At 34.7% G+C, this 24,703-nt stretch overlaps 1 protein-coding gene across 1 annotated transcript in view; it reads left to right on the plus strand.

Moving 5' to 3' along the window:
• The window catches only part of SPAG16 (sperm associated antigen 16), a 910,587-nt gene that overhangs the window by 399,207 nt on the left and 486,677 nt on the right, over nt 1–24,703 (plus strand). Inside the window, exon 11 of the mRNA XM_059927392.1 lies at nt 15,856–15,999. Within this exon, the coding sequence (XP_059783375.1) occupies nt 15,856–15,999 (144 nt within the window). The remainder of the gene's footprint in view (nt 1–15,855; nt 16,000–24,703) is intronic.

Here is a 24,703-nt window from a genome sequence, read left to right on the forward strand (position 1 = left end):
GATGTCTGTATTTTTTACCAAAAAATTACATATACAATTTGTAAATAAGCATTCAATTCCTTTGCATATTTTGCCACTTAGATAAATTTAATAAGAAGTGAATTGTTTAAAAAAAGGAGTTGAATATATTAGGTTTAATGCCTTGCTTGCCAAAGGATCATTTTGTTAATGTCCAAAACTAAATATTATGGAACATCTGCTCATTGAAAAATTTGTTAGTGTGGTGTGTTCATCTCCTTCTGCGTGTGGATTGCCATTGAATGGGGAGGTAAACATTGCCCAGATGATGACATGTAAGATTTCGGTATTTCCAGAGAAAGCTGAGGTAGAAAACTAATTTACCTGAAAAAATATTCTTAGGTAACTTTAAAATTATGTTTATATAAAATAACATTCATCATCATTCTTGGCCATTGGCTTTTGTTAAAACCAGTAATTCTCATAATTAGATATAACAAAGATAGGGAGAACATATGTTACTGCTGTCAGATTGGGGACTAGAAAACCAACCGTTCTGTGTTACATGCAGGCAGCAAAGTACTCATCAACAGTTTTGGATCTTTTACAGCCTTTGCCCATAACCTAACCTAGAAAAAAATCCACAGAGACAGTTCTTTGCGTGGGTTGGTGTGAAGCAAGAATCTATCTCTAGGTTCTTTGCATTAGAGTCTACATTTCCAGTGAGCATTAAAAGACTGGAAAAGACCAACAGGTAACCATCTATCTTTTTTTCATTAATATTCCAAACAGTTATATAAACACTTTCAACATTGCATAAGTTTCAGGAATTTAGATATGAAATAAAATAGATATGTAAAACCCAATTATTATGTGGCTTAAAATTAGAAAAAAATAAATTTTCTGAGAAATTTGAAAGTGATTTGTAAGTGTGGAAATAATGGAAAAATAATAGTAACCAACATTTAATTGAGCACCTAATATGTGATAGGTGCTTTCCTAAATGCTTTCTATGTAATTTAATTTAAATTCTATTTAATTCCCCAACATTCATGTTCTATAAATGAGAAAATAAATGTACAGACAAGTAACCCAGGTGATTTGTTCAAAGTATGGAGAACATTATTTTAGAAGTCTTAAGAAAATTATAGAAAGGAAAAACCTTGATTCTTGTATATCTCAAGAAAACTTATTTTTTATAAGTAATTTCTAGGGAAAAATCTGATTTTTAGAGTTTAATGTTTCCTGTTGTTTGAGAAGTTGTTTCATAAACCTAGTCACAGACAGCCATACAATTCATGGTTCCTAGTCTGTGGATTTGGCCCATATTAGTCAGGACCATCCTCTATAAGTCTACAAAAGCAACCACAAGCCTAAAAGCACAAGGCCCATTAGGAGCTACCTAAAACTGTTAGGATCAAATCCAGCATGCCCCAAGATTATGAAAACCATGTTATGCTAGTCTTCCAAATGCTAGTGCTTGTTTTTTCCTGAAGATTTGGAATTCAGAGAGCCAGGAAATAAAAACGCTCTTTCCTTGATCAAGTCAAGAACCCATTGGGAGTTAAACATAGGACTCTGAAAGATGGAGATAAAATGTTAGCTTTTACTGATAAAAGCTAGATTAAAGGGATATTGCAATGTGTTACCACAATGGGCTTTCTATTACTCCACTCTTGTGAATAGGCTAACCTACTGGGGCACAGATAATGCTGAGTGACAGCTGACCTATCACACAGGGACCTATCCTTGCAAAGCACAACACAGAAGAGCTGGAAATGTGTGTTCACTGCAGGCAGGCTGATCCAGAGAAGAGACAGAAGTTAGAAGAAGCTGTCCATTGTAAAGCTAACCCTTTACTCCAGAGTTGCTGTACAACCGTGCAGATAAGTTTTTCCCACATTCTCAGAAGGAGTGAACGATGGGGTGGAGAGAGGCCAAGAGTATAACTTTTACAGGAAATTCCTCTTTAAAACACACAAGACATGGTGAGAGGCTTCCCTCTAGCCATCTTTTATAATTATAATATGAAAATTATAATAAGTTAAATTTTTTACACTCATTTGTAACAGTTGTAGATTGTTCATAGTTCAGAGAAGCAGGTTTGGGTGGCAGTAGTATTAGGAATAAGAAAGCTAAAACCTAAAGGTCAAGGAACTAGTTGCCTTCTAATTGCTGTCCTTTTATCTTCAGACTGTCAGAAAACAGGGGGTTGTAACAAGGAATTCTCATTTTGCATAAAGATTTTCTACTTCTCTCCTTTGACATTTCCAGCAACTTAGTAGTAGCATGACCAAATGACACCGGAAATAACGGATGGAAAAAGTTAGATGGAAGGAGTATTCAGTGTAATAGTTCTGTCTCAGCCTAATTAACATTCAAAGCTCAGATAGAAATCATAAAGTCAAAAAGAAGAACAAAAACTACAGGGAACTTATGGTACTTGATAAAGAGGGATTATAACTGATAGAAAGATATTGAAGCAGTGATTTTGGTCATCTCTCATTTCTAACAAGACTGCAGGCACTTACAGCAAAATATTTTGGGATTTCTAACAGGTACCAGATTTTTAGATCAAAGAAAATGAAATTTGAAAAATATATCATTTAATATCACCATATTCATCAGTTTTCACAGAAAAGTTATTTTCTATTCTTCTTGTTTTATTGATTAGTGAAATCTTGAAATCATAATAAATAGTCAGTAATGCTAATTGATTATGGATAAGGTGTCGGCTCTAAGAAGCATAGATTATTTTTTAAGTTGATTTTAAATATTTAAAGCTATATCCAAGTTTTTACTATTTCTAGAAGTGGAAGGAAGCAGTGTAATAAATACTAAATATTTTTTGAAAATGATTTTTAGTCACTCATCTATATGTGATGTAACTCTTTTTTTTAATTGGAGTATAATTGCTTTACAATGTTGTGTTAGTTTCTGCCGTACAGTGAAGTGAATCAGCCCTTTTTGAAATAGATTTGCTTTCCTAATTAAAGGTTGTCATAGGATACAGATACATTGAAAACACAGGATTAGGCCCCAAGTTATAGAGGCAATGGAGAGTGAACTTGGAATTAAATAGTTTTCACAATGCATGTATAACATGGTATATATCCAAATGGTAGTCCCTCTGGCTCCAATGTTCAATGAGTATGACTGTAAATGCTATGATTTATACAATAGTTTAAACACTTTATCTTGTGCAAACTGTCTATGCATAAGATATTAAATGGAAAAAAGTTTTTAATTGTTAACATTTTATTTTTATATACCTAGTTAGATTCTTAATCATAATGAACATAAAGTTTAATAATAAATTTGAATTAATATATACAAGAAATGTTTTATTTCAATAGCAGCAAGTGGAGAAAATGTGAAAAGAACATTTTTTTCTGATTTTGAAATATGAATATCTGAAAAGACACAAAAATCTGTATCAGTTAGCTTTTTTAACCTTAAGTCTGTGTTCCCCCCCGAAAAAACCCAAAAAAAGCCATATGCTCTCAGTGATATACAACAATAAGTATTTAATGCTCAAGCATCTGAGGCAGTCATCCAGGCAATTCTCTTTGTATTGGGCTGGGATGGTGGCACTTCTGGTCTTGACTGAACTCACTCAGACTTGTGTGGGTCAGCTGACCCAGTGTGAGGTGAAAATCAGGATATCTTGGCTTTGTTCTTTGTGTCTCTCATGCTCTGTCAGGCTAGGGAAGGTACATCCTTCTCAAGATTATGATTCAGGGCCAAAGGGAGAGGAAGCCTAATCACGCAAATACTCTTTAAGCCTCTTGAGTGTGCCACAGTTCCTGACATCTCATTGGCAGTAGAAATCACATGGTCAGGCCCACATTCAGAGTTGGGAGAGATACTGCAAAGTTACATTGCAAAAGAGTTGGATACGGGAATGGGTGGTAGAGAGAATATCAGTGCTCAAGCTGATATTTATCTATATTATATAGAATTAAGTAAATTTCAGAAGAGACATAAATGTCAAATTTGACTGAAACTATTACTAAGTTGCAAATATATGCAAAGATCAGTTTCTTCTTATAGATGTTTTTACTTTTATCAATGTTGCTAAACAAAAGAAAAGAAAAATAATTTTAGTAATTATTTCTAATTATATATATTTTATATTGGAGCCATGGAGTTTCATCATAAGAATAATCAAAGTTTATTTGGTAAAGAAAAAGCTACATGTGGCAAAACATAATCAGTCAGATGATTTAAGTGAGGTAAATTCATGTGTCTTAATTATTTTTTACAGGTTAAAATATATTAACAACTATCATAAATACAAAAAAACTGCTGTGACTGTATAAAAGTTTAAAAGTTATTGTTTTAAAAATTAGTTTCACAAATATTTTTTAGGAAAAGAGAACTTACAATTGGCAATCAACTATTTTTCCAATAATCTAGTAAGACCAGTTGAAGGCTGTTTGGAAAGACTTAGAACATATAAATACATATATAAACTATTATGGTACTGTATGAAATAATGTATGTTATGTTACATATATGCAATATATGTAACATAACATTACATAATGATATAATATTATATACATGTGTATGTATATGTGTATTCCCTGGTAAAATCACCTGCCTAAAGTGCCTAAAGAAACTCCTCTTAGAACAAGATGCCCTTTAACATTTCATTGGGGAGAAAATTAAAGTACTTTATTTTATATATGTTTCTTTGCCTACAGTTACTCTGACTTAATTACAGAGGTCTCTGAATTAAATGATTTGACTTATGATTTTTCAGCTTAACAATGGTGCAGAAACAATGCACACAAGTAGAAGTGAAACTTCACATTTTGAATTTTGATCTTTTCCTGGACTAGCAATATGTAATATGATACTCTTTTTTCTTATTGAAGTGTAGTTGAATTACAATATTATATTAGTTTCAGGTGTACAATATAGTGATTCAATATTTTTATAGATTATACTCCACTTGAAGTTATTATAAAATGTTGGCTATATTCCCTGTGCAGTACAGTGTATCCTTGTAGTTTATTTATTTTATGCATAGTAGTTTGTGCCTCTTAATCCCCTCTGGTATTTTGGCCTCTCCTCTCCCCTTTCCCCACTGGTAACCACTAGTTTGATCTCTTAATCTGTGAGTCTCTTTCTGTTTTGTTATATTTATTCATTTGTTTTATTTTTTAGATTCCACATATAAATGATAACATACAGCATTTGTCTTTCTCTGACTTATTTCACTAAGCATAATACCCTCTAGGTCCATCCATGTGGTTGTAAATGGCTGAATTCCATTCTTTTTTAATGGCTGAGTAATATTCCATTGCATATATATGCCACATCTTTATCCATTCATCTACTCATGACCACTTATGTTACTTCCATATCTTGGCTATTGTAAATAATGCTGCTATGAACATTGGGGTGCATGCATACTTTTGAATTAGTGTTTTTGTTATCTTCAGATATATACTCAGGAGTCGAATTGCTGGATCATATGGTAGTTCAATTTTAAGTTTTTTGGGGAACCTCTATATTGTTTTCCATAGTGGCTGCACCAATTTACATTCCCACCAACAGTTCCAAAAAATTGAAGAGGAAGAAGCACTCTCAAATTCATTCTACAAGGCCACCATTACCCTGATACCAGGAAACTGAGGTTTCGGTATTTTTCCAAGGGCCAGGTCCAGGGTACACAGACCACAGAACCTTTAGGGTAACTATTATATAGAACTCCATTGCCTATACTATTGCTGTGATTGTTTTTAGCCAAAAAAAAAAAAAAAAAAAAAAAAAGTTTGATCATGACATCTGAAATCCTTTGTATTTTTGTTAAACTAATAACAAAATAATTTTCATTTGGCAAAAGTATTCTCGAGTAAGAATGATGTTTAATACATTTGCAACTTCGTGTTAGGAATTGTCAGTGCCTAAGTTTTCCCAAAATGAACTAAAGAAGTATTTTCCGTGATTATCTGCCCACATCATTCTTTTTATCTCCTACAGTGTGAACATTGCTTTAAGGCACCAGAAATATTGATAAAGGTGTGGGGCAGGGGCCAGGGGGACAGCTGATCTGCCATATAAGAGGATGGAAAGATATCAAGTAGATTTAAAATAAGTGAAGTTATTAAATCGGATGAAATTTTACAGGTCACTGGAACCTTATATTGAGAAGAGATAAAGCAGAATGTGCAAGTACACAGAACCAAAGACTCTTATGCATTCTTTTACATCTGTGAGTGAGGTAAAGAGAGGACTTCAGACTTGGGAATTTAAACAAGCAGGGTTAAGGGGTTTACACTACAGCAAACACTTAACCATCTCTCCTGATTGCCCTTGCAGTGAGATTCCCTCTCCTCGCTAAGGACAACAAAACGTTAAAACATAAACAAATTACACACACACACACACACACACACACAAATACACAGACACAAATATAAGCACATAATACAAAAATAACTGGAGGCAGAGCTTTATGGTATAGGAGAAGCACTGGGTAATTAACAGAGGGGTCTGTGCTACAGACATTGAGTGCTGCAATAAGAAAAGTAATTTGAGTTATTTATTAAAGGAGGGTTGATTAAGCTGTGTGCTTCAGAGAACTGGCAATGGTGCATACCTTTTATTTCTCCCACTGAATTTGGTAGAACTCAGGGTAGACAATAAATCATGGTAGTGAATATCTGTGCAGTTGCTCCTGTTCTAACTGGTTGTAATATTGGGCTGGGCAAAAACAGAAGGTCCAAGGCTTACCTGAAATCGTAGCAGGTTGCTGCTTGGATTGCTCTCTCTGTCCCCTTTTCTTACCCAAAGTGGGTAGTTGGAAATAGAATAGGGAATCAATACATACCTCTTTATTTTTGTTTCTTTCACATGGAATAGAAGAAGGAAGAGGTCAGTAGCATGTACGATGCAGAGACAAATGAATGCATGGTAATAAAAGACAGATGAAGCAGCATCTTACTACATGGACAATTATCAGGACCCATTTCATATCTGTTTCTTGTTTTTCTTAATCTGCCATTGTGTGGATCCATTTTTGTCTACCTTGTTCCCTTTAGGATTTATGTCCCACCATAGCAAATCTTAGCAGATCTCACTTTGGCCTGATTGGCCATCTAATTCCTCCCCTTAAACTTACACTTTTTATTTTATTCATCAATTCTGGCTGTGTACATCTGGCCGCCAACCCTGAATTCCACTTGTTTGTGTTTTTAAATAACTTTAGTAAGATGTTTTTATAATCTCAGTTCTTACTACTGTCCCCTTCATCCGACTCCCTGTTCCTTCTCCCCAGTCCCATGGAAACTGGTGGGGGCTCACTCACTGGTGCTCTTCAGCTTCCTCTAATATCACCAGCTACACACAGGGAGTGCCAATTAGTTCCCTTCTCTTGTCCCCGTCAGTTCTGCCACGTAGCCTCTGACACAAATGAGATATGATGATGTAAATTCACTCACTCTTAGCACATTTTTCAATATAGAAATTGAGACTCAGGACGATTTATGTAACTTATGATAATTTCAATATATGTCTCTTAAATTCCAAAACTTATTTTGTATAAAAAAGTGTTGAATTTTAGTCAGTACTCCTTACTAATAAAGCAGCCATACATAATTCATTTTGGCTTTCTAATTTATTTATCAAACAGGTACCAAAAGAAGTTGTCAAGGGTTAAACATCATCACAATCATCACACTGGCTTGGTGGTTTCTAATAAATTAGGCCAAGTTCAGAACAGACTTTTGTACTATACTTCAATATATAAATGTACCTCAATTCCATGTCTTAAGTGGTAACACTTCCAATTATTCCTAGATTATATGTAGCTTATATTTCTAAATATCCTCCTTGAGAAGAGATTTTCATGATAGAGCTCTTACCATGAAGATGTTTGACTTAAGCTTAGAAGAGCATCTACTCTGTGTCACTAATATACTAAGGAAATGGAAAATTCTTATATTTATAACTACACAGAATTCTTATAGATTGCTGAAACATGAAATAACCAAATAAACTTTATTATTGAAATGGGTTTCTTAAGAATATGAATGTGTAATGTAACTTTTCAAACTTGTTAAACCATAAAGAACTACAGCAATTTCATAACATGAAACACAGTGTGTATAAAACTGTGTAGCATAAAATGTTCAGCTGCTAAGTTAGCAGGAATGTTCCAGGAACTATTTTCGTAAATCTGGAAGTAGTTGACCTGTTACATTGATCTTCTTTATTCCATTTACCAAAATAGTGGGGCCTGCATTCCTCTGTCTTTGGAGTTTATAAATTTCATTTAGTTGACTCTGTGTATGTTGAAATGGTCTTTCTTTCACATATTAGAACAACTTCTGGAACAACAACTTCTGGAGAAGATGGAAATTATATATTGTTTAGCTTAAGAATATCCTTTCTTAAGGTTTGTTTTATTTAATAAAACAGGAATGAAGTGAAGGAGACAGGATAAATGATATTGCATTTTTTAATGTGAGAAAACAGAAACATAATAAATTTAAATAGCTTTTCTTAAGGTCCCTGATCTTAAGAATTTTAATTTGGGAGATAACTGAGAAACGGCCTGGCTTGTGCACTCACCAAAGTGGGAGCTCCCGCCACGCCATGAAACAAAGATGCCCAGTTGTGTAGATGAGGCGGTAGTATATTTTGCAAGATTATGGGGCTGCATATTTGCATATATGTTGACTTTTCACAAATGATCTTTGAGTGTTGGTGGAAAATCTTTACATTTGTATATGTATTGGGGGAATTCTTCTTATAAAAATACAAATCTACAAATTTCAATGGAGCATTTATATAAGTATATAGAAGAGGTAACAAAAATAGTATTGCCCTAGAGATGAGCCAGGACACACTTACAGTCTTGCCTGCCTCTTCCCTTGCCCATGATTAGGATTAGAACTACCAGCCACGCAGCAAGGCAAGGGGAAGACTATTTGGTACCCTACCCGACTCCAAATTTACTGTACGTATGAGGTTGGAAGAACACTGGACAAGAAAAATAAAAAGGAAGTGTTAGCCTTTATGACTAACTACCCTCTGGGGCATTATTAATAATGCCACAAACTGTGAAAATGCCTCACCTATTTAATAAAAATGAAAGGTAGGTACTACTTTCCAGATCCTGACAATATAAAGCCTATATAGTCTTGAATAAAATCTATAATATTACATTTTTAAACTTAAAGTGCCCAGGAAGTATTAATATTTCATATTTTCACATTTTCTTAGCTGACTTCTGAAAAAGAATGGGACCTGATATCTTATTTTGACAGATTTTTTCATTGTTTTGTGTACACATTTGTTTTATGGCTTTTAATCCATTTTACTTTGGCACTTTTTTAAAGTACACTTAATAATTTAATATTCTTTATTAGTGAGAAGAACTATGAGTTGACTGTTCCTGAGGATAATGGCAAAAAATATTAATATACTAAAGCGACACCTTTCATAATGACGAGCAGCTGTGTGTTAAATGGATCTAAAGCCATTATACTTAAGTTACTACTGTATACTCCTAGCTACTGTTTTGTTTTTTTTCCTCTTGCTCCCCACTTTCTCATTTTCCACACAGGAGCTGGAGAGATCTTTTAAATAACTATCATTCATATATCGGTCTCCTACTTAAAACTATTCAGTGATGTTAGGATAAATTCCAGTCTTTTTTTCTCAGCCTGTGAGGCCCCATATGATCTGGTCCTTGCTTTCCACCTGCTCTCATCCATCCTCAACACAGTCCTTGCCTCTCTCTGTAGTCACCCTGGCCTTCCTTCTGTCCCTTGAATACACCAACTCCTTTGAGCCTTAGCACTTTTGCAGGTGCAGTCACCTGTGCCTGAAACCACCTGCCCCTAAATTGTCCTAAAAATGCTTCTTCCTTCTTGTCATTCTGATCTTGGCTAGAATGTCATGTCTTCAGTGAGGACTCTGGTAACCACCTCATCAAAAATAACATTCTCGGGGCTTCCCTGATGGTGCAGTGGTTACGAATCCACCTGCCAAGGCAGGGGACACGGGTTCGAGCCCTGGGCCGGGAAGATCCCACATGCCGCGGAGCAACTAAGCCCGTGTGCCACAACTACTGAGCCTGCGAGCCACAACTACTGAAGCCCGCGTGCCTAGAGCCCGTGCTCCGCAACAACAACAACAACAAAAAATAACATTCTCCTACAAATCATTGTCATATCACTTTGTTAGGTTTTTCTCATTGCTAGGCTATTCTGCTCAGTCATTTGATTGTTGCTGTGTTTCCCCACATTCACACGTAAGCTCCCTGAGAGTCCTGCTCCTGTCTGTTTTGCATACTGCATCGTAGGCTCTTAATCCATATGTGTTGAAATAAAGAGTAAAAGTTGCATGTTAGAGTGCTGTGTAAATCCTGATGCATACCCAAATACAAGATGCAGTTATTAGCTGAGCAACAGTCTGTATACAACAGATGTTTTGTATATTTTTGTTCTGGTCAGCTGGATAAAAGCATATGCAGTGTGTGACTGTGTGCTATCATTAAGGACGAGTAGATAGTGGTCACCCAGTGTTCACAGGGCTCACATTTTGATATTGATTCATTTTCAACCCACTGAGCATCTTCTGTGTTGGAAATAATTAGAGCCTGTGAACTGAAGTGAAGGAAGCATTTACAATGCTGAATAACCTAAAGTGAAGACAGGGGTATCTAATTAGTCTTTCTTGTGACAATCTTTTTTTAGATTAATATTCTCTTTGAAAAGTCTAACAGTGGCGCTTATGTCAGTGACTCTGTTGATAATTAATAGTGTTCACCATACACCCCCACACATTCCCTCCAAAATATCCTTGTGTAACGCCACTACTGGAAAGAACAATTTCAATTAGAGAGGAGAGCTTCTGAAGTGTATATCACGTGGTCTATTATAAGGGATGTGTCCTATTATAAAAGAGAGAAAATCTCTGATAGAACATAATATTTTATGTAACATGCCTGGTATATTGTTTAACAAAACATTTTATGGATGCTTCATCAGGACATGACTTGATTAAGAAGCAGGACTAGTATTCACCCACAGTTTCTTTTTTTGAATCCTTAAGATATTTTCCTGTACTATTTTCACCCTAGTCACAAGCTTATTAACTTAGGAATGAGGTGACAGGGCCTTTGTCTTTGAATCTTGCAATTATAATTAATAGTAAGTTAAAGGGAAGCAGAAAGGTTATATTCAAAGTTTAAAGTAAAATGACTCTGTGGCACTTAGGGCAGGTGCCAGGAAGATATTAAGTAAGAACTCATTATTCTTATTAATTAGAACTTCAGGAAGACATCTTTGAGAAGGAACATCGTTTTATGATTAGTTAGAAGAGGGATACCTATTTGTGGACAGAACTTGAGGAGAGGAACTGTGTTGTCTTCATCTCAGTATGACCAGGGCCTCGCAGAGGCCATCCCCAGTGACCAGCAACTACTTGATGCTGCCTGTGTGCATGAAGGCAGGGAGAAGGGTCATTGTGTACATATTGTCCACTGTTTCCCGCAATACATTACTAAAAACCACATTATGAAAGAGACCACTACAAAGCTTCCTTATGTTCATGTGTGAAAGTATTATGTGTGGGTCCTACATTTTTGTCAGAGGATTTAATATCAAATAAAGTACAGCAATGTCTGGTGTCTATCAAAACCACATGGAAACATCATTTTTCTCTAAATATTTACAATTTTAAGGACTAAATTTACTACCTGTGATCTTTAAAAGAGGCATGTGTAGATTATAGAAGTTTACATGAAGGGCCAGGTTACAATGAAGTGCAATAATGTTCAATAATAATAATAATAGCTAATATTTATGGAAAGCTGACCACGCTTAGATGTTGTTCCAACCACTTTACATATACCAACTTATCCTCACAGCATAATACCCTTATGGGTCAGTTTTAGTATTCCCTCCTTATTTGTGAAAAGGAGAGTTACATAGTTATGGCAGAGACCATATGGTCTATAAGCCTAAAATACTTACTCTCTGGCCCTTTAAGAAAATGTTGTCCAACCTCAGCTTTAGATCATAAGTACTTTTTTTTCCAATCAACTTTGATCTATTTCTCCACCACTCTGAACCTAACCAGTGCCCAACTTCCAGAAAATAAGTGACAATAGTTAAAACCTTTCACACATCATTAGAAAAATGACAAAAAAAATTATCAGTGTTTTTGAATTTCAAGATGCATCTCAGTAAATTCCCTAGATAAAAATAAGACAATCTTCAGCTTGGCTTCTTCTCCAATGTTATCTAAAAAAAGGAAAGGGTTGAGATTCTGAGCTCACTTTCCAGAGAGACATGGACTCTGGAGACAGTCTGCTCAAATTCATGTCCTCCCTCTGCCACTTCCTGGCTTTATGACCTTGAGTAGATCATTTAACCTCTCTGTGTCCCAGTTTCCCTATCTGCAAAATGGGAATAATAATAGACCTAACTCATTGGGGCATTATGACCATTAAATGAGTTAATGTATGCCATTTGGAGGTCAGGAACTGACTCCTATAAATTGTAAGTTATTTCTCCCACTTTTCAACTTCTTTAAAAGACTGATTTAGAGATAAATAGAATGATGAAAGTTGAGGCCTGAATATACTGGGAAAATTCTCAATGAATTAAATGCCCATGGAATCAATGCTTATTAAATATCCTTCTACATTTATGCTTTATCTTTTCTTTACAGAGAATATTTATTTATTCTTTGAAGAGTGCTGTATGAAAATAGGTGAATAAAACATTAATGCCCTCTGATAACTTAAAGTATAATACAAGGCTCATAATATTAGCACAAGAGAACAAATTAATGAGTTTATTAAGTGCAACATGTAGTATACTAGCACAAAAGCCTTTGTATATCAGAATGTACAAGGGGTGCTACTCTTATAGGGTTTCTCTTATAGGACCAGAGCATTTTATTGTAAAGAGTAGGGTCCTCTTTTTAAGACTGTTATGTCAGGTGGTACCCAGCTCTGATATATACACTGAAAATTCCTAGATGTGTTCTTTAACTCAGGACTTAATAGTGATTAAATGACTTAAACATTTACTGGGAATGATATCTCCCATCTCTGTTACAAGAATTATTGATATTTACAGTACACACATATAAATAATAAACTATGAAAGACTGACACTAAGTAAAAATGTCTAAATTCATGATCCTCAAATTCAGACCATCCTGGATTCAAAGTCAGCCTCCATCTATTATCAAACTTGAGCAATTTACATAATGTCGCAACCTCTGTTTACTTAGTCATAATATAATAAAACTAACTGTACTGAAGTAAGTCCCCCCCGTCAGACATATGACAAGTATGAACTGAATAGCTAATATATCCCAGCCACTGTTGGGGGTGAGTATACAGCAAGTACACAACAAACAAACAGACATAAACCCTTGCCCTCGTGAGCTTTCTTTCTACTTGCTGTGAGAATTAAGGATTTAGTACAAATTCTGATGCACATTTAGTTTTCAAACAATGTTGGATATTATTATTGTTAATTGATGATGGAGAGAAGGAGGAGGATTTCAGACACCAGTGCCTCATTATGGAGTTGATAATGACACTCAACTTCACTAAACTTCTGTATCTGGGGGAATATTTCTGGTCCGTGGCCCCTGACCTGTGTTCTCCATCTTGATCATCTCCCACAGGGGATGATCGGAATCAGAATCTGCAATTCTTGACTGGGGATCTTTATCACTATGACCCAGTCTTTGCTGGTGCACTTATTCTGTGACTAACTCAGAAACAAGTACTTGTTAATTGATTCTTACGAGAGCATTAAATTCCCTTCTATACACGCTGGAAATATTTCTAATCACTTAAAGACCATTTCATAGATGATGTAAATTATACTTTTTAAAGAATAAAATATCAGTGTTTGACTGAAACTGGTCCAGAACAATTAGGAAAAAAAGTCCTATGTAATGTTAGAAAAGAAATATATGCATAGAGAAACCTGAGAGTGTGATTAGTATGATCAGTTCTCGGGAAGTTCGGGTGTTATGGAGGGGTCCTCAAAGTAGAAGGGTTCAGAAGAGTCTGGAAAAACACTTCCAAAACTGATTAACCAACAATAGGTTTGTGTTTATCTTTTTTTCCTTAACTTCTACAAGTAGCTTCCCCCACAAAAGTCATTTTGGAAACTTTTCTTTCAAAGTTCGTAAAGACATCAATGATTTTAGTTATCTTCACGTAAAGAGGGTAATTTATCATCTAGTCAAGTGTGCATGTGTCTGCCCGGAAAGCTGTGAGCTAACATACATCATACTCAGTAGCTTCAAGGGTTTGGTTTGCCTTCTTAGGTGTGTTTGAATATAGAATTCATTTCAATATGACATTTTTTTACCTCTCATCATATTTTTCTTCTAATTAAGTTCTATAAATGTATCCTCTCCCCAGTTTGAGCTGTAATAAATTCCTTTCCTGAACTGGCCTTCTGAAAGTCACAAACCAACATTATGATGAATTACAAAATGAATAATTTCCCTTCTACTATGCTTATTTTGAGCAGCAAAGTGCTAGAGAAAAGGGAAACTGTTTCACTAGAAAGAAGGCCCTGCTCATAATAGTTAACATGCCTGTGAGTTGAACAGTTCCAACACTGACCCCAGCAGATTTCCAAAACTGGATAGGTCTAATGGAAGGACATGATTTTTCAGCTCAAAATTCTGGGATTTAATGGTATTATTGGAAGGGATCCATAAGGAGAAAAGTTTTGCTCTCATGTAAGCCCTGGAGTTCCTCATGTAGGTATGGACCTAGACCATGATTTCTTTGGGAAGTTGATTTCCTAAAGTCTTTTTTGCAGAAGAAGGGAACAGTGCCATTCATAGAATGGACTGTGGGAGAAATGAATGTGTAATTCTTATTTTTTAAGTCATTATTTGTTTCACTTCACTATATAGGCAAGTAAATGCATTATGTCTTTGATTTGAGATGGCTATGTTAAAGCTGAACAATTTGTTGCTAATATTTAGGCTGGTATTTTAATAGGTACTTAACATTGGGCACATTCGTTCCCATTACATTGTACATGAAACGCTGTATAAATAAGATTAAAGCATTGCCATAGATAAAATATCAGGCATTAACCTTTGAGACTCTTGATTTTAGAATGGATTAGCTTCAATAAATAAATAAACAGCCACAATGATCATAGTCTGGTTCAAATAATACTGCTCAATGTGTTAATCATTAATTTTACATACTTCTTTCTCAATTCCCTCTATGCCTTTATAGAGTGGGAATTGTCTTTTGCATCCTGAATTCATTGCTGTAATTTGTGTACTGTGCATTGACTGAAGCAAATTTAAGTGACATATTAGTGCAGAATTTGAGCTCCTTTTCTTTGTGTAGATAGTGGACCATGGAGTTAATGTTTCATTTATAGAATTTATTATAGAGCTATGATAATGTGGTTATGATTCATGATCTTTTCCTGGATAATGCCTGATTTAAGATATACTATAGTCTGAAAAGAAGTTTGCTTTTATATAATAAGTATGTCTACTGGTCCAAATATCCTAACACCAAATTTTCATTGGCATAACTTTTCCTCCCTGAAAGAAAACAACCAGAATTATTGTTTCAAACCAGAATTAGACATGAGCATTCACCTAAATCAACCATCCCATTTTTCAAATGAAGAATCTGAGATCCAGTGAAGTTAATTAGATTGATGGCATTCAAGAAGCCATGAGCTAGAGCTATAGCCAGGACGTCGAACCTGGCTCTTCTGGCTTCTGAGCCAGCATTCCGAGTAAGCTGTCCTGCCTGGCTGAAATGGATAATCCCTGCCGTTTCATTTGTTCCCAGTATGAAACCATTCACTGTTACCTCCCCATAACTACCTTTTCTCCTCTTTCCCTGTGTAGCATCGCCACGCACCCCCACAAAGACATCCTCGTCTCCTGTGGGGAGGACCGCGTCTGGAAGGTGGTGGGGCTCCCCAAAGGCAATGTGCTTCTCACAGGATTGGGCCACACCGACTGGCTTTCGGATTGCTGCTTCCACCCCAGGTCAGTACACACAACTCCCAGAGACAGCCTAATCTCTCCAGGAATGCACTTGTTTACACTGTGTCTTCACTCTGCTGGCTTTTATTTATTTATTTTTCTTAAACCACTTTATTGAAGTGTGAATAGGTGTACATATTTAATGTATACAACCTGATAAGTTTGGAGTTAAGTATACATCCTTGAAATCATCACTACAGTCTATACCATAAACATATCTATCATCTCCAAAAGTTTCTTCCCATCCACTTTATTTTATCATCATCATCATCATTATAAAAACACTTAACGTAAGATCTACCTTCTTAGCAATTTTTTAAGTATTCAGTAAGTATCATTTGCTGTAGGCTCTGTGCTGTACAGTAGATCTCTAGGACTCTCTCGTCTTGTATAAATGAAACTTGAAACTTTGTACTGCCACTTTTCTCTCTGCAACCCCACCTCTTCCACTGAATTTTGAAATGTCTAGATAAATGCTCCTTTGGCTTTCCTTATATTGACTTTAGATTGATTGCTTTTGATATTTAGTACATGTAAAACGTAGTCCACATGCTGATGCGTTTAAAAAGAGTGATAAGCTTCCCAGGACAAGCATTAGAAATGCTCCTTGTACTCGTAAGCTCTGAAAAGGCACATGAATTTCAATAATGCATATCAATGTTTACTTTGCCTGTGTTAATCTTGCATGATTTCCTTTTAGAATTAAATTTTCTACCAAAAAGGATCAGGAGTCAGTGATCAATTTCTTTAAAACTTTCAATGATACTCAAGACATTAAAGAAAATAAAGCAGAACAGAAAGCAATGAGCCCTGTAATTTTCAGGATTCACTGAATTTTTGTACCAAAAGAACCGGGGCACAGAAGGAAAGACATTGTTAAACACACATATACATTATTCTGGTGGCAGGAAGCTCTGCCCACAGTTGCTTGTGGTCAACTGCTATCCCTAATCCCAACTGTCTTCTCTTATTCAATATTATGCTTAACATTTGTTAAGCATCTGGCTGTATCTGGCTCTTTCTAACAGTCTCTGGTCTAACTACTCTTGGAGATGCATAGTCCTTAGTGCAACTTCTCAACCGTTCCATTGGGAAATTTTGGTCTTAGGAGGACATTATTGATTTATTTATTTTTTGTTTTCACAAGACGTTTTTTTCTTAAACCATCTTTGTCTTATCCTTAGTATGAATGTCAATGAAATTAGATTGAAATAAAAATAACTAAATTGTTCAGAAATTTGTGTGTTCATGAGAAGAGTAAACTAATTTTTTAATTTTAATTTTTGAAAATGTTTTTTAAATATAATTTTATCTTTGGTACTAGATGTTTGAATTTAGTTTTTGAACATGTAATGTGTTCTGTATCTGGTATGTGGATAAATGAATCTGCACTGCCTCTCATGTCTCAGGAACATAAAGCCCATCTTGCAAGCAGAGACAACACAATTAGAAGAGTAGCCTATCACTTCTGTAGCTGCTGGGCATACTAATCAGATTTCTATAATACCCTGTCACCATGACAACCCGTGACTCTGAAATTTTCTCATTAGTGTTTGACCAGCACATGGTCCTTTTAATAGATCTTCCGGTTTTCCCAGTCAATTACTGAAATTAAAATGAGGTGAAATACATCATTATTCACTCATAGTATGAATTTACATTCAGTACTTTCTTTGGCAGAATTTTAGTAAAATGCAGCCACACTCCTTTTTTTCTAGTGCATGTGGGATAAAAATAATGGGAGAAAATACATTTAGCTATATGTGTTTTAAGTAAGAGATAATGAATAGCAAGTGTTCCATTTGTAGAATTGGTGAAAATAATAAACGATTATTAGAAACAACAACAAAAAAGCTCTTTTTTATTTGGAGTAGAGATCGGTTCTGAAGGAGTTTATATTTCAGGCCTCAGACATTTTATAATGCTTACTGTATGTAAATCAACACCGAAGACCATACATTATGGACTATAACATATATCATATATGCATATGTATACATACATAATATTTATGCCTTAAAAGTTGTTTCTGAAACTTAAATTTGTGATATTTGATTTTTATTTTTGCTTAGGTAATTTGGTTGGTAAAAAAATAATTTATTGTTAAAGATAATATCTTTCCTATTTATATACTCATCTATAATCAAAGAATCAAACATAAAATAAATTTGATTCAAATATGACACTTTAATCTGCAGTTGGATCTTTGATTAATAAATGCAGTCATAGTCTTCCTCAGAGCCCATCTTTGTGATTAGCTTGATTCTGCTCCCTTGGATGAGGTCCAGAGTAGACACATTATAATGTGACACCTGCCTAATTCCTCTGCTCTTCATGTAGAAAAATAAACTCTTACATTTTCTTTATTTTTAATTGCAATTGTTCCTAGTTGAGTGTTTTCTGTAACTTCCAGTTGTATGTATTCCTGATTACTATGACATTCGAGCCACTGTGTCTCCTGCCACAGTGACATAATTCAGATTTCTTTTGGGGATCTAACCCACGTGATATGACAGTGGTATATACAATGAGTGACCCAAATCAGTCTTAGTCGTCTTATTTCCCTTGTCATAACGGACACCTTCAATACATAAACGACAAACACAACAGGCATAATAATATTAATATCAGGCAAAAGAGGACTAACAGAAAAAAGTTAAACTGGGAGGGTTAACTAAATATCACTTGAGGATCAGATAATATGATGTTGAAATATGTAAAACAAAGCTCGTAAATAAAAGAAAATTCTGACGAAAGTATAGTCATCAGAGTCAAAGACTTCAAAGTATATCAGTTTTTAATATGTCAAGTAAACAAAGTTACAGTGGAATTAGAGAAATTAATAAAATAGCAAGTGTATTTAGTATTACATATTGAACTTTATACTTTATGAAGAGAGATTGTAGATTCTTTGAAATCATTCATTGTTAGGTTTTTAAAAATATATAACTCTTAAACCACAAATTTAACATAAATGAATTCTTCAGAATAACAAATATACAAACTAAAGTTTGTGAGCAAGATTCAATAGTAAAAGAAAATAAATCAATAACTGAAATATAATGAAATCTGAATTATTAAAAAGTAAATAAATGAATATTGGATCAGAGAACTATAAACGGTTATTACCTAGTTGATAAACAGTCCCAAACACAATACTTATCAAACTTACGAGATGTAACCAGAACTGTGTTCAGAGTAAAATTCATCACTTTGACAGTTTTATTTTTAAATGAAAAAAAAATAAGTGAAATAAGTGAATTATGAATTTAAATTAAAAAGTACAACTGGTCAACAAATATAGAAAAGCAAAGAATGGATAAGTGAAAAGTAGAAATGAATGAATTAGAATAAAAAGAGTACATTTATATTAATCCAAAAGTTTGTTTTCAAGAAAAAATAATAAAATAAGGAACTATAATATTGAAATAAGTAGATAACTCAAAAAAAGAAAAAATACATGTAGGAAACAGAAATATTAACCTTAGCAATTTGGAAAGAGTTAAAACCACAAATACAGAGATAAAAAATATATATATGTTTGGAATTCTTGATAAAATAATAGATTTCTATGAAAATAAGCATTACCAATATTGAATCAAGATGGAGCAGAAACCCAGAATAGATTAATAACAGTGGAAGAAACTGAGTTCTAGAAGATCTGCTTTTCATTCCCATCTTCTGAAGTTTTATGACTGAGTTTTAAAAACTTTATTTAAAAAAAAACAAGATAAATTAGTTAATTTTTAGGTTCATTGAATTTTCTGAGGACAAGAAAAAAATGAAATTTTATTACTGGTTTCACAAACATAGCAAAAACATAATTTTAGATTGGGCAAGTGTAGTACCCTTGCCACAACTCTAGGCCCTTTTCACAGTTATAGATGTAAAACTTTTAAAGAGAATGCAGAAAATGGAATTCCGTTGTATGTTTAAAAAGAGCGGTATACAATGACCAAGTAAGATTTGTACTTGAAAAGCATGGAATATGTAAGTGATCCAACTATGAGGACATCATATTATAAATTATACTAATAGTTAACATTCAAAGTTACTTTCAAGTTGTTGGGTAAAAATCTAGCATCTATACTTAAGACACAGATGTTTGCAAATATTATTAAGCCCCATGTGTTGGAATTGACAAGGAGAATGGCTTTTGGAACAGCTGGGAACTAAGAAGGTCTGGCAGGTGAGTGTAGAGTCTGGATGCCATGGAATCGGATGGGTCAGACGAGGAATGGGTATTCATGGGTAATAGAGCAAAGTGGGGAACATAAAACCAAACAGGCAAAAATACCTAAAATCCAAATAGAAGCAAGGCCTCTTTGTCTAAGCCTTCGGTAGCTATGCAAGCATTGTTACTTGTCCAGTTGGTATTTATTCTCAATAAAGGTTAGCCACATTTTTTTTTCCTAATGATAATGGTTATATTTTATTAAAATATTTTCAACATTGAAATTTTATAACATATTTATAAGTTAAAAAATAAAATGTATGTGGAAAACTTTTAACTATAAACACTATACAAATATTATACAGACTCTACAAATTGAAGGCAATTTAAAACTCTTACTGCAAAGGCTGTATTCTTTTAAAATAACACTATACACATAACTAAATCATTGTCATCTATTGTTTACAGTACAATTGGTTTTGATTGCATCTAAGTTTTTAAGTTCCTTAGTAGAATTTGTGAATCAAGACACTTTTTTAGGAATGACATGGGTAACTAATCACTGTAGAACCATCTATTATTACATATTTGCCACTAGATGGCGATCATACAGTGGTAAGGTAAAACACCCTTTGCATTTACTGGGTAGACTGATGAACTGGCTGTTGAAAGTGATTCATTGGTTGCTGAAAATGATGAAGGGGTGGAGCAATGCAGAGAATGTGCATTGGTGCTGCCTTTGCACTGTTGAAAGAATGAAATGTACAATGCCAAAAAGCAGGAACCTTAAGCATAATCCTGTGCAAGGTAGACGTCATGCTCTAAACTGCTAAAACATGGAATCAGAGTTTCAGGTTGCCCAAATTAGAATCCTACCTTCACCTTTGCTAGTCTTGTCAGTTTTCTTGTCTGCAAAATGGATGTAATAATGATATCTACTTTGTGGGTTAATTATGAAGGCTAAATTCTATCATATATGAAAAACACAAGTTCTGTTGCCTGGCACCCATATGCTCAAGAAATGTTACCTATTATTATTTTTTATTCATTGATAGGTATGTTGAGAACTTAGATCAGAAATTTTTATAAAACTCGTAGCCTTGAACACAGTGGGTTAGGAAGGAAAGACTATATTGTGATGTCTGGGTTACACCAAGCTAGAATTAGAAGAATGCTCTCAAACCACGAAACATTTGAGGAGCATGTCTGAAGGTCTTACCAAGTTAAAAATAAAATCATTTATAAACTGAAAAACAAATATAATTAATGCAAAAAGATGTATGTTACTCATCTGTCCTTAGCCCTTAAAAATGTGTCTCTTTAAAAATTGTACCAAGAAGCTCATCGTATTTTGCTTTTACAGAAGAGAGAAAGAATTCTGCATATTTCCTTTTTTTTAGGTTCTAGAAGGAAAATAATTGGCTAGAAACACCAAAAAAATTACTTTTTGAAATAAAAAGTATTTAAATTGAAAGCATTTAAAAATAAAATATTTTTGTTGTTTTTGAGGAAAGTAAAGCACGTAATGTTTGACCTGCTCTGTCCACAGGCATGTATTATTATTGTTGGCCCATTTAGACTAGCTTTGGGCAATTGAAACAGAGTTGTATATCGATCTCTGGGTTAATATTAATAGATCAATAAAACATACACTACACTACCTTAATAATACATTATTTGGTCTTTACCTCATAAAGGAGGACTGCTCAATGACAGTAACATGGTTTTGAATGTAAATACAATGTCCAGTTCTCTGGTACTTGAGGTTGCATTTTCTTTGATATGGCCACAGCTTATTACGTGAAACAGCATGTATCTTCCCAGATATCTCTATAAAATGAAAGTAGTTGGGATTAGTGGTTTAAACAATTTCACAGTGCTGCATTTTTTTTCCTGATCTCACTGCCTGAGACAGAAACAGAGCTGACAGCATCCTGTTAAACATAACTTCTACCCTTATAAGCTGATTTATGAATTTGTGAGTAAATGGGTCTCTACAAAATCCCTCATATTCTCTGTTTGTGGTACAAGCTACCTGTTCATGTATTTATACAGTGCCTAAAACCATAGTATGAAAGCTCTCTGACAGGTATATCGTTTAGTTATTAAAAAATAGAAGCATGGTTAACCATTTTATTTTCTATAAACATAAAGCCAAGAGTTCAAATTTCAAAAGATAATGAAGGGATTGACGTACCATTTCCCTAAGATTGTGATGTTCTGAGCTTCAGAGGTAGATACTTTCATAATCCGGAAACCTCAGTAGATTTTTACCAAGATAATTTTGAGATATACCTATTAAATAATAAAATTCCACTTTATATTCTTTGAAGAGGTGTATGTTATGCTTCTTAATATAGTTCTTAATATAGTTTGTCACCTGTATGTGAAGAGGCTAAGCATAACAACATACTTCTTTAAATGTTTTTCTGGTCTAATTCTAAAAGTAATACATGATCACCATAGAGAAAAGTGTTAAGAAAATAAAAATTTCCCATAGTCTCACAACTCAGTGCAAACTTGGAGAGACTGCCCAAGGGCTGTCCTCGGGCAAGTGGCAGAATCTGGTTCTACATATAAGAAGCACCTTCTAAAGTCAGCCTTGTTTTCATGTGTCAGCGTGACAAAGAACCAGGTAGGTCATTTTATTTAATATCGGAGAGCCTCAGTTGCTCATTTGAAAATGGGGATTACCGACTTATAAGCTTTTCATGAAGAATGCATGAGAAAATCTATCTAAAACATTTAGCAGCCCTGGGCTCAGAGTAAGCATTTGGTAAAAGTAGCACTGTTGGAATTGTTTGGCAGATTCTAGTCGAGATCTGGTTTCCTCTGAAACCAATATTGTCTCCAGGTCTATTGGCCTGTCTCTCTCTTTCTAGCAAGGAAAAAAAGGGAAAAAAATCTGAGGAATACTATAAGCTTATTTAGGGCAGGGTCTATATCTTATTCATCTCTGTATCCTTGGGACATAGCTTATCAATTGAAACATTATAGGGAATCAATAAATATTTAACTAAAATGAACAGAGTAGAAGATAATAGACCAGGAATATGACCACTTTCTCTCATACTCTTGGTAGTATCATGTGATTATACGGATATACGCACAAACATACACATGCATACACACACGCACCACTTGTTACCACTGAGATCGCTTTATCATAGGAACTTAAAACCTAATATTAGTCCTTCATTTGACATAAAAACCCTAAAGTATAAAATCTTCTCTGAATAATATTGCACTGAGGATAAATTTCAGTCAAAAGTCCAATCATTAGGGGAAGAACTTCAAAAATCTCTCCTTCATAAAAACAGAGAGAACATTGGCAAAAATTGTCACAATCAACTTTTTCAGAACTCTAGAAATTAACCAAGCATGGACCAATTAATGGAGCATTTATTAAAGAAAAATTACTGCACCCGAGTAAGAATGTGACCTTTTTCATGTTTTAACTTGCCCCATCCCCATCCCTTTCTTTCCCCAACTCTGCAGTAGTCTTGAAAACCAACTGCTTCACAACCATGGTAGCAAGTAGCAGAGCAGAACAAGTTTGAAAAGCTCTACAAAGCCCCATTCTCAGAGAAATGTCACTATATGAACTTTCAAGAAACCCCCTGGAAACCCCTATTTGCAGGGCCCTATTTGTTTTTATTTGACCTGAGTCAGGGCTTACTTTGTGTGAATGGACTATTTTCCAGGGCATTTGTAGCAAACAATCAGCAGTACATGTTTAATATTGCAGCTGCCTGAGGTAACAATAACAGTTAAGCAAACAAGAAGTTAAGCAAAATTCTTAAACAGAAAACCTAGATAATTAAATGTCCGTAGGGAGCATTGAAACACTATCATGTTCCTAGGAATATCAACGGATACATGCATTTGAAGGGCATGCTCAGGAAAGACTTGAGAAGGGTCTAATCTCTCACAGCTGGCTGAGCTGTGAAGTTCAGCTCAAGCAGGAAGTAAAGGCTAAGTAAGGCAGAGTTGCGAATTTCCGAATTTCCGGAGTGTTGAACATGTGCCCCAACAGAGCCAGTCAACAAAGACTGGATGACTCATTCGTTCAAGGCATTTAAACATCACCTGTTTAATCGTTAACGAAACAGGCAGACTTCTTTGACCCCACACAACAAAGAATATAGACTTTATTGAATTACTTCAGGAAAATCACTAAAAACAGCAACAACAAACAGGAGCAACAACAAACCCTGGAGAGGAGGAAATCTCATTTATAGACTTTCCACGTTGTACTATTTAAAATGTCAGGTTTTCAAAAATGACAAAAAATTGAAAGCATGAAATAAAGCTGGACAAGATGCTGCAGAATCTGTAAATATGTTAAATAACAAGTTGGAATGAAAATTGCAGAGGGAATTAAGATAATCAGCTGACTTTAAAAAGATTATCCTGGATTATCCAGGAGGGTCCAATGTAATCACAAGCCTCCTTGAAATGTGAAAGAGGAAGGCAGAAGGGTCAGAGAAAGAGCAATGTGATGCCATGTGTTGTGAGAAAGAGCTGCTCTCC

The sequence above is a fragment of the Balaenoptera ricei genome, chromosome 7 (assembly GCF_028023285.1).
Source record: "Balaenoptera ricei isolate mBalRic1 chromosome 7, mBalRic1.hap2, whole genome shotgun sequence".
NCBI lineage: Eukaryota > Metazoa > Chordata > Mammalia > Artiodactyla > Balaenopteridae > Balaenoptera > Balaenoptera ricei.